The following is an 11,810-nucleotide window of genomic DNA, read 5'->3' as shown; positions in this document are numbered from 1 at the left end:
CGATTAATCGATTCCTCTCGCAAAATCACGTCGGAATAGTACCCTAAAGAATTAATTGCAGCACTTTTCAAAGTCGTCGAAATTTTCGCCAAAAATGCAAAGGGGTTAGCCTTGGATTTTTTTTGGCCGAAAAATCTTTTGTCTGGGAATCGATCCGTATGACGCTTTTTAGACTAATTCGACGCCCAGGAACTCAGAAAACACGTGAAAAATAGCCTAGGACCAGCAGCGGAGAAATGACTATGAAAATCTGCAGTTTTTCGGCTGTAACTTTGCAGGTATTGCTCGCAGCGTATCGGGACTGCGATTAATCGATTCCTCTCGCAAAATCACGTCGGAATAGTACCCTAAAGAATTAATTGCAGCACTTTTCAAAGTCGTCGAAATTTTCGCCAAAAATGCAAAGGGGTTAGCCTTGGATTTTTTTTGGCCGAAAAATCTTCTGTCTGGGAATCGATCCGTATGACGCTTTTTAGACTAATTCGACGCCCAGGAACTCAGAAAACACGTGAAAAATAGCCTAGGACCAGCAGCGGAGAAATGACGATGAAAATCTGCAGTTTTTCGGCTGTAACTTCGCAGGTGTTGCTCGCAGCGTATCGGGACTGCGATTAATCGATTCCTCTCGCAAAATCACGTCGGAATAGTACCCTAAAGAATTAATTGCAGCACTTTTCAAAGTCGTCGAAATTTTCGCCAAAAATGCAAAGGGGTTAGCCTTGGATTTTTTTTGGCCGAAAAATCTTCTGTCTGGGAATCGATCCGTATGACGCTTTTTAGACTAATTCGACGCCCAGGAACTCAGAAAACACGTGAAAAATAGCCTAGGACCAGCAGCGGGGAAATGACGATGAAAATCTGCAGTTTTTCGGCTGTAACTTTACAGGTGTTGCTCGCAGCGTATCGGGACTGCGATTAATCGATTCCTCTCGCAAAATCACGTCGGAATAGTACCCTAAAGAATTAATTGCAGCACTTTTCAAAGTCGTCGAAATTTTCGCCAAAAATGCAAAGGGGTTAGCCTTGGATTTTTTTTGGCCGAAAAATCTTTGGTCTGGGAATCGATCCGTATGACGCTTTTTAGACTAATTCGACGCCCAGGAACTCAGAAAACACGTGAAAAATAGCCTAGGACCAGCAGCGGAGAAATGACGATGAAAATCTGCAGTTTTTCGGCTGTAACTTCGCAGGTGTTGCTCGCAGCGTATCGGGACTGCGATTAATCGATTCCTCTCGCAAAATCACGTCGGAATAGTACCCTAAAGAATTAATTGCAGCACTTTTCAAAGTCGTCGAAATTTTCGCCAAAAATGCAAAGGGGTTAGCCTTGGATTTTTTTTGGCCGAAAAATCTTATGTCTGGGAATCGATCCGTATGACGCTTTTCAGACTAATTCGACGCCCAGGAACTCAGAAAACACGTGAAAAATAGCATAGGACCAGCAGCGGAGAAATGACTATGAAAATCTGCAGTTTTTCGGCTGTAACTTTGCAGGTATTGCTCGCAGCGTATCGGGACTGCGATTAATCGATTCCTCTCGCAAAATCACGTCGGAATAGTACCCTAAAGAATTAATTGCAGCACTTTTCAAAGTCGTCGAAATTTTCGCCAAAAATGCAAAGGGGTTAGCCTTGGATTTTTTTTGGCCGAAAAATCTTCTGTCTGGGAATCGATCCGTATGACGCTTTTTAGACTAATTCGACGCCCAGGAACTCAGAAAACACGTGAAAAATAGCCTAGGACCAGCAGCGGGGAAATGACGATGAAAATCTGCAGTTTTTCGGCTGTAACTTTACAGGTGTTGCTCGCAGCGTATCGGGACTGCGATTAATCGATTCCTCTCGCAAAATCACGTCGGAATAGTACCCTAAAGAATTAATTGCAGCACTTTTCAAAGTCGTCGAAATTTTCGCCAAAAATGCAAAGGGGTTAGCCTTGGATTTTTTTTGGCCGAAAAATCTTTGGTCTGGGAATCGATCCGTATGACGCTTTTTAGACTAATTCGTTGCCCAGGAACTCAGAAAACACGTGAAAAATAGCCTAGGACCAGCAGCGGAGAAATGACGATGAAAATCTGCAGTTTTTCGGCTGTAACTTCGCAGGTGTTGCTCGCAGCGTATCGGGACTGCGATTAATCGATTCCTCTCGCAAAATCACGTCGGAATAGTACCCTAAAGAATTAATTGCAGCACTTTTCAAAGTCGTCGAAATTTTCGCCAAAAATGCAAAGGGGTTAGCCTTGGATTTTTTTTGGCCGAAAAATCTTATGTCTGGGAATCGATCCGTATGACGCTTTTCAGACTAATTCGACGCCCAGGAACTCAGAAAACACGTGAAAAATAGCCTAGGACCAGCAGCGGAGAAATGACGATGAAAATCTGCAGTTTTTCGGCTGTAACTTTGCAGGTGTTGCTCGCAGCGTATCGGGACTGCGATTAATCGATTCCTCTCGCAAAATCACGTCGGAATAGTACCCTAAAGAATTAATTGCAGCACTTTTCAAAGTCGTCGAAATTTTCGCCAAAAATGCAAAGGGGTTAGCCTTGGATTTTTTTTGGCCGAAAAATCTTTTGTCTGGGAATCGATCCGTATGACGCTTTTTAGACTAATTCGACGCCCAGGAACTCAGAAAACACGTGAAAAATAGCCTAGGACCAGCAGCGGAGAAATGACTATGAAAATCTGCAGTTTTTCGGCTGTAACTTTGCAGGTATTGCTCGCAGCGTATCGGGACTGCGATTAATCGATTCCTCTCGCAAAATCACGTCGGAATAGTACCCTAAAGAATTAATTGCAGCACTTTTCAAAGTCGTCGAAATTTTCGCCAAAAATGCAAAGGGGTTAGCCTTGGATTTTTTTTGGCCGAAAAATCTTCTGTCTGGGAATCGATCCGTATGACGCTTTTTAGACTAATTCGACGCCCAGGAACTCAGAAAACACGTGAAAAATAGCCTAGGACCAGCAGCGGAGAAATGACGATGAAAATCTGCAGTTTTTCGGCTGTAACTTCGCAGGTGTTGCTCGCAGCGTATCGGGACTGCGATTAATCGATTCCTCTCGCAAAATCACGTCGGAATAGTACCCTCAAGAATTAATTGCAGCACTTTTCAAAGTCGTCGAAATTTTCGCCAAAAATGCAAAGGGGTTAGCCTTGGATTTTTTTTGGCCGAAAAATCTTCTGTCTGGGAATCGATCCGTATGACGCTTTTTAGACTAATTCGTTGCCCAGGAACTCAGAAAACACGTGAAAAATAGCCTAGGACCAGCAGCGGAGAAATGACGATGAAAATCTGCAGTTTTTCGGCTGTAACTTCGCAGGTGTTGCTCGCAGCGTATCGGGACTGCGATTAATCGATTCCTCTCGCAAAATCACGTCGGAATAGTACCCTAAAGAATTAATTGCAGCACTTTTCAAAGTCGTCGAAATTTTCGCCAAAAATGCAAAGGGGTTAGCCTTGGATTTTTTTTGGCCGAAAAATCTTTTGTCTGGGAATCGATCCGTATGACGCTTTTTAGACTAATTCGACGCCCAGGAACTCAGAAAACACGTGAAAAATAGCCTAGGACCAGCAGCGGAGAAATGACTATGAAAATCTGCAGTTTTTCGGCTGTAACTTTGCAGGTATTGCTCGCAGCGTATCGGGACTGCGATTAATCGATTCCTCTCGCAAAATCACGTCGGAATAGTACCCTAAAGAATTAATTGCAGCACTTTTCAAAGTCGTCGAAATTTTCGCCAAAAATGCAAAGGGGTTAGCCTTGGATTTTTTTTGGCCGAAAAATCTTTGGTCTGGGAATCGATCCGTATGACGCTTTTTAGACTAATTCGACGCCCAGGAACTCAGAAAACACGTGAAAAATAGCCTAGGACCAGCAGCGGAGAAATGACTATGAAAATCTGCAGTTTTTCGGCTGTAACTTTGCAGGTATTGCTCGCAGCGTATCGGGACTGCGATTAATCGATTCCTCTCGCAAAATCACGTCGGAATAGTACCCTAAAGAATTAATTGCAGCACTTTTCAAAGTCGTCGAAATTTTCGCCAAAAATGCAAAGGGGTTAGCCTTGGATTTTTTTTGGCCGAAAAATCTTTGGTCTGGGAATCGATCCGTATGACGCTTTTTAGACTAATTCGACGCCCAGGAACTCAGAAAACACGTGAAAAATAGCCTAGGACCAGCAGCGGAGAAATGACGATGAAAATCTGCAGTTTTTCGGCTGTAACTTCGCAGGTGTTGTTCGCAGCGTATCGGGACTGCGATTAATCGATTCCTCTCGCAAAATCACGTCGGAATAGTACCCTAAAGAATTAATTGCAGCACTTTTCAAAGTCGTCGAAATTTTCGCCAAAAATGCAAAGGGGTTAGCCTTGGATTTTTTTTGGCCGAAAAATCTTTTGTCTGGGAATCGATCCGTATGACGCTTTTTAGACTAATTCGACGCCCAGGAACTCAGAAAACACGTGAAAAATAGCCTAGGACCAGCAGCGGAGAAATGACTATGAAAATCTGCAGTTTTTCGGCTGTAACTTTGCAGGTATTGCTCGCAGCGTATCGGGACTGCGATTAATCGATTCCTCTCGCAAAATCACGTCGGAATAGTACCCTAAAGAATTAATTGCAGCACTTTTCAAAGTCGTCGAAATTTTCGCCAAAAATGCAAAGGGGTTAGCCTTGGATTTTTTTTGGCCGAAAAATCTTCTGTCTGGGAATCGATCCGTATGACGCTTTTTAGACTAATTCGACGCCCAGGAACTCAGAAAACACGTGAAAAATAGCCTAGGACCAGCAGCGGGGAAATGACGATGAAAATCTGCAGTTTTTCGGCTGTAACTTTACAGGTGTTGCTCGCAGCGTATCGGGACTGCGATTAATCGATTCCTCTCGCAAAATCACGTCGGAATAGTACCCTAAAGAATTAATTGCAGCACTTTTCAAAGTCGTCGAAATTTTCGCCAAAAATGCAAAGGGGTTAGCCTTGGATTTTTTTTGGCCGAAAAATCTTTGGTCTGGGAATCGATCCGTATGACGCTTTTTAGACTAATTCGACGCCCAGGAACTCAGAAAACACGTGAAAAATAGCCTAGGACCAGCAGCGGAGAAATGACGATGAAAATCTGCAGTTTTTCGGCTGTCACTTCGCAGGTGTTGCTCGCAGCGTATCGGGACTGCGATTAATCGATTCCTCTCGCAAAATCACGTCGGAATAGTACCCTAAAGAATTAATTGCAGCACTTTTCAAAGTCGTCGAAATTTTCGCCAAAAATGCAAAGGGGTTAGCCTTGGATTTTTTTTGGCCGAAAAATCTTATGTCTGGGAATCGATCCGTATGACGCTTTTCAGACTAATTCGACGCCCAGGAACTCAGAAAACACGTGAAAAATAGCCTAGGACCAGCAGCGGGGAAATGACGATGAAAATCTGCAGTTTTTCGGCTGTAACTTTGCAGGTGTTGCTCGCAGCGTATCGGGACTGCGATTAATCGATTCCTCTCGCAAAATCTCGTCGGAATAGTACCCTAAAGAATTAATTGCAGCACTTTTCAAAGTCGTCGAAATTTTCGCCAAAAATGCAAAGGGGTTAGCCTTGGATTTTTTTTGGCCGAAAAATCTTTTGTCTGGGAATCGATCCGTATGACGCTTTTTAGACTAATTCGACGCCCAGGAACTCAGAAAACACGTGAAAAATAGCCTAGGACCAGCAGCGGAGAAATGACGATGAAAATCTGCAGTTTTTCGGCTGTAACTTTGCAGGTGTTGCTCGCAGCGTATCGGGACGGCGATTAATCGATTCCTCTCGCAAAATCACGTCGGAATAGTAGCCTAAAGAATTAATTGCAGCTTTTTTCAAAGTCGTCGAAATTTTCGCCAAAAATGCAAAGGGGTTAGCCTTGGAGTTTTTTTGGCCGAAAAATCTTTTGTCTGGGAATCGATCCGTATGACGCTTTTCAGACTAATTCGACGCCCAGGAACTCAGAAAACACGTGAAAAATAGCCTAGGACCAGCAGCGGAGAAATGACGATGAAAATCTGCAGTTTTTCGGCTGTAACTTCGCAGGTGTTGCTCGCAGCGTATCGGGACTGCGATTAATCGATTCCTCTCGCAAAATCACGTCGGAATAGTACCCTAAAGAATTAATTGCAGCACTTTTCAAAGTCGTCGAAATTTTCGCCAAAAATGCAAAGGGGTTAGCCTTGGATTTTTTTTGGCCGAAAAATCTTTGGTCTGGGAATCGATCCGTATGACGCTTTTTAGACTAATTCGACGCCCAGGAACTCAGAAAACACGTGAAAAATAGCCTAGGACCAGCGGCGGAGAAATGACGATGAAAATCTGCAGTTTTTCGGCTGTAACTTCGCAGGTGTTGCTCGCAGCGTATCGGGACTGCGATTAATCGATTCCTCTCGCAAAATCACGTCGGAATAGTACCCTAAAGAATTAATTGGAGCACTTTTCAAAGTCGTCGAAATTTTCGCCAAAAATGCAAAGGGGTTAGCCTTGGATTTTTTTTGGCCGAAAAATCTTATGTCTGGGAATCGATCCGTATGACGCTTTTCAGACTAATTCGACGCCCAGGAACTCAGAAAACACGTGAAAAATAGCCTAGGACCAGCAGCGGGGAAATGACGATGAAAATCTGCAGTTTTTCGGCTGTAACTTTGCAGGTGTTGCTCGCAGCGTATCGGGACTGCGATTAATCGATTCCTCTCGCAAAATCTCGTCGGAATAGTACCCTAAAGAATTAATTGCAGCACTTTTCAAAGTCGTCGAAATTTTCGCCAAAAATGCAAAGGGGTTAGCCTTGGATTTTTTTTGGCCGAAAAATCTTTTGTCTGGGAATCGATCCGTATGACGCTTTTTAGACTAATTCGACGCCCAGGAACTCAGAAAACACGTGAAAAATAGCCTAGGACCAGCAGCGGAGAAATGACGATGAAAATCTGCAGTTTTTCGGCTGTAACTTTGCAGGTGTTGCTCGCAGCGTATCGGGACGGCGATTAATCGATTCCTCTCGCAAAATCACGTCGGAATAGTAGCCTAAAGAATTAATTGCAGCTTTTTTCAAAGTCGTCGAAATTTTCGCCAAAAATGCAAAGGGGTTAGCCTTGGAGTTTTTTTGGCCGAAAAATCTTTTGTCTGGGAATCGATCCGTATGACGCTTTTCAGACTAATTCGACGCCCAGGAACTCAGAAAACACGTGAAAAATAGCCTAGGACCAGCAGCGGAGAAATGACGATGAAAATCTGCAGTTTTTCGGCTGTAACTTTGCAGGTGTTGCTCGCAGCGTATCGGGACTGCGAATAATCGATTCCTCTCGCAAAATCACGTCGGAATAGTACCCTAAAGGATTAATTGCAGCACTTTCCATAGTCGTCGAAATTTTCGTCAAAAATCCAAAGGCCTTACTTTTTTGTTCATTTTCGCAGCCGATAATTTTACGTTCCGGAATCGATTCGTATGTCCATCTCTATAGTAATTTGACCCCTAGGAACTCAGAAAACACATCAAAAAGAGCGTATCTGCGAAATGTACGCCGAGTCGATGCGTCGGGGCGTAACACAGGTGAAAATTTATACAAATAGAAAAAATAATTTCCCAAGAGTGGGAAGTTACCGCTATTGCAAGTGACAATGTATTTGTACATAAATAACAAAAATGCTGTCAAACTTAGCCAGTGTTTAGCTCATTCCTTATATTTCATTGTCTCAACCGCTACCAAAGAAATATAAGTATGCCCATATCTTTAGTCAATACCTGTTGCTCCGCCTAGCAAGATTATGCCGCGGGCTAGCTTGCCTACGGCGCTCCGTTTTTTGCGGTCGGTATGTGCCTCTCGGGTAATCGATTGCAGGGTTCCGTAACAGGAATTCGAAACGTTTCCAAGCGCTCTTGTGTTGCTTACAACACGGCGTTCGAAGTATGGTTCTTCAATTCGTTTTAAGTGATAGTGGCTTAGGTTTCGGAACTCCACAATTGTTATTCAATATTTAAGCGTACATACAACATAGTATCCCTATGATCCAACTACAATGATGGACCAGATTAACACTCTCAGCGATTACTTGACAGTATATTCTCAAAGGTTATACCTATATCATTGGGTATGGTAGTCTATAATATTATGCTTATAATATATGTATGTTAATACGGAGTATTATAAAGTATTATGTCTAGCAGTTTACAATATGTGTATAGTAACATAGAGTATTATATGTAATAATATATATTCATCATAGTAATGTGTAATATCATACGTAGTAACATAGGTATACGGCTTTAATACTCCGTGTCTGCAAATAATCTTAATAAGCATGATGATTAATTTCTTAATAAGAATGATGATTAGTTTCTCGTAGTGTTGAAATGATGAGGTTAATATGGATAATGGATATGGCGTCCCGAACTACGTTCTGAAATCTTACTCGAGTTAACTCTGGTATCATAATATCTTTGTCGAACGCATAAGATTAAACAGAGAAACAATAATACTCCAGTAACTCAAGTAAGGTTTCAGAACGCAGGTCTGTAGGTCCGTATCTAGGGATATTTCAAATAGTTAGGCAGTAGTTCAATACTTCCTAGTTACAAGATTCTCGTACTTACAGTTGGGTTAGTTGGCAGTATTGATAAATAATAATAATAATCGGTAAGACATATGGACGTTCCGGTCGGATGTTACAGAATTGTGGTGGATCCATGGATCCAAGCATTCTAATTGGTAGACGAACTCAACTTAACCTTAGTCGGCCAATCAGAATGCTTGTATAGTGGGAAATGCTGCCGCCACGTTTTGCTGCTCATGAAAATCCAGCCTTACGTTTCCATTAGCACAAACTTAGCAAACGCATTGTCAGGCGGCGACAACATTAGCTTATTGGAAACAATTTTGACGTTTTTCGGTACCCGTTTACCAAAGTACGACAACCAATCCTCGTAGAAGTGATTTTGTTATCATTAGTCAAACTATCAAAGCGTGGTAAATGTCGCACTTTGATACGGGAAATGACCTTATGACTTGAACCGCTATCAAAATGCATATGAAACAGTCGATAACTGCAGAAGTTGCGGTATATATCGTTTGATTTTAACAACAATTATCTCTGTGACAAGCAGTAAGATCTGGGAATCAGTTGGAGTAAACATTTTTCCACACATTGATTATCTATATCGGCGTTAATCATCGGAACAGCTATCAGTAAAATTCGTAGGCGAAAATGGTTATACTTCGTTTGTTTCGCCGACTGGAAGTGAAGCTGTTTAATGTTCAACAAAAGACTGCCGAAGGCGTTCAAACGGCACGAGATGCTGTCGTACGAGGCGGCATTATCGTTATCACAGCGATTGTTGTTGTTTGGATATCCATATTTTTATACGCCGCATTCTACTACGCTTACATGCCGAACATATCTCACGTGCGCCCCGTTCACTTAAAATTCGAGTGAGTCAAGCTCTGAGAATTTTTAGGTTAGAATTTGAGGTTAGGAATTCGCCTGTAGATTCCTGTCTATTTATATTTTTCAACCTTCTCGAACCTGGCACGTGCTTTTTCAATTTTTATCATCCTCCATCCGACTTGCTGTTTATTTATTTGAATTTTTTCACACTAGATCTTGCGATGAAAAGAAAGGGATATGTAGCTTTCCCTCCGCTCATGTTCAGCTGACTAAGAAACAACAGCTCCTGATGGTCGGCCAGCCATACAAAGTAAATCTGCATATGGAGATGCCGGAATCGCCGACTAACAAGGAACTCGGTACGTTGATTTGGCAACGACTTCGATGTCAGAGGATTCATTTTTCCAATCAGGCATCTTCAAATAATCTTGATTCTGTCTTTTTATTCATTTACATTTATTCGTTATCGAGGAATGTTCATGGTCTGCGCTCAATTGAGGGATCGGGATGGAGTCTTGGTCGGAAATGCTTGCCGTTCAGCCATGTTACACTATCGAAGTTCGTTGCTGCATACTCTCACTACTTTGACGTTCTCGCCCATGATGATATTGGGCAGTACTGAAGAGAAGCAAAACATTGTTCTTGAAATGTTTGCCAACTTTGAGGAAGATCAAGTATGCTTTTTCACTCATTTTGTTAAAACACATCTTACGCAAAATGAATTTATTTGCCGATAAAGTAACATAAAAATTAAGATAGAAAAACGTAGAACTCTTGTTCTTTTGAAGATGGGTAAAAGAAATAATTTGAGATAAGAATTTATATTTACATAAGAAGCATGTGTTTGAGATGTTTCTTATTATTTGCTTATAAAATATTAGTTTTAGATTACTTGAGATCCTTATTATTGGAATTTGCAGCCTTACTGACTTACGAGGATGTCAAAAGAGAAATATCAGTTGAATCTCATTTGTCAAAAAAATTCCATGCTTAAACTCTGCGCACTTTCCTTGTAGATGTTGTTATTTTTGCAAAATATCACAGGGTGTTTCAATCGCTTCAACATGAATTGAAGCATCATCACACATTCACTCCAAGGTTAAATCCAATCTTGAAGGGGTGACAATTTACTGATAACAGATGATTGGAAGGAAGGCAGATTACTCATAATAATGAATATATTTTCTGCTGTACAGAGTCATCCAGTGACGGACGTGTACGTGGAAATACAGTCGCGATTTGTAGAATTCTACTCGGCTACTGTGATGATTAACGCACACTTGTCCGGGCTACGTTACATCATGTTTCATTGGCCAATACTGTCTGCCATTCTGGGGATCAGTACCAACCTATTTTTTATAGCGTTGATATGCATTCTATCTTACTTGCACTTTATTGCTGAGGAAGAGATACTGGATGATGATTTTATTTATGAGAAAGGTGAAGAGGAGGTGGAGGAGGAGGAGGAGGAGGAGGAGGAGGAGGGTGGCGATTATAAGGATGGGAAATCTGATACTGATCGTAAGTTCGAATATCATATAACATGTAATAATTATTCGCTAGGTCTTGCCGTAAAGTTACAATCAGTGGTTTGAATTTGAACACGAATTTCGCTTAAGCTTAATGATATTAAAAATTTTTGTCGTGAGGAAACTTTATTTTCTTGTCGTTTACCTCGAAGCACAAAAGCAAAATTATCAATCGATTATCGTGTAAATTGAAGCAACTTGAGAGAATTGCGATGGTATTGGGACAGTGAAAATTTTCTCTTTTTTCTACAATACGAATAATTTCAACGATACATCATTACCTTCTCAAAGTGTCTTCAGATACTTCGTCGCAAGGGGATACTTCGATGCTTGAAGAAATTCCGAAGCGTAAAAAAGAAGAGGGCCAGAGCACAGCTGCTGGGACTTCGCGACTTGAAACGATCAAATAATTGGTTACCGCTTGCAAGTGTACAGCTGATGAACAAATTTTGAAGCTGATAAATTATTGTATTAATATTTGGCGGGATCAAAACATGTAAGATTTGTACTTTTATATCTTGTTACCATTGAATCAATCAGAATAATGCAATAATGTCAGAGTTAGAGCTGAGCTCCATTCCTTGACTGTTTTTGTTTTTATTTTTATTTGCAGTTTGTGATTTTATTAAACGGACTACAGTTATTATTATTATTATTATTGTTGTTGTTGTTGTTGTTATCATACACGCATTACAATCTTAATTACGTTTTATTTCTATTTCAACGATCTTACTTGTGCAATAAAATTAACCAAAGATATCGATAGAATGTTTTAATGACATTCTGTTCCACAGTCGTTTTGTGATCAAACTATAAATTATGTACATTTATGTGTATGGATTAAGTGAAAAATTTTGGAAAACTTTAAATTGTTAACGCGTGTGAAAA

At 41.1% G+C, this 11,810-nt stretch overlaps 1 protein-coding gene across 1 annotated transcript; it reads left to right on the top strand.

Annotated features, from left to right (window-relative positions):
* Positions 1-8,992: 8,992 nt before the first annotated feature.
* LOC124414532 (seipin) lies at positions 8,993-11,496 on the top strand. The gene is made up of 5 exons (XM_046895493.1): positions 8,993-9,437; positions 9,607-9,752; positions 9,865-10,067; positions 10,590-10,914; positions 11,214-11,496. Exons 1-5 carry the CDS (start codon positions 9,214-9,216, stop codon positions 11,330-11,332), a joined length of 1,017 nt encoding a protein of 338 aa, XP_046751449.1. The 5' UTR covers positions 8,993-9,213; the 3' UTR covers positions 11,333-11,496.
* The last annotated feature ends 314 nt before the right edge of the window (positions 11,497-11,810 follow it).

The sequence above is a fragment of the Diprion similis genome, chromosome 14, assembly GCF_021155765.1.
Source record: "Diprion similis isolate iyDipSimi1 chromosome 14, iyDipSimi1.1, whole genome shotgun sequence".
In the NCBI taxonomy this organism is placed as follows: domain Eukaryota; kingdom Metazoa; phylum Arthropoda; class Insecta; order Hymenoptera; family Diprionidae; genus Diprion; species Diprion similis.
This window is presented reverse-complemented; position numbering and strand designations above follow the sequence as displayed.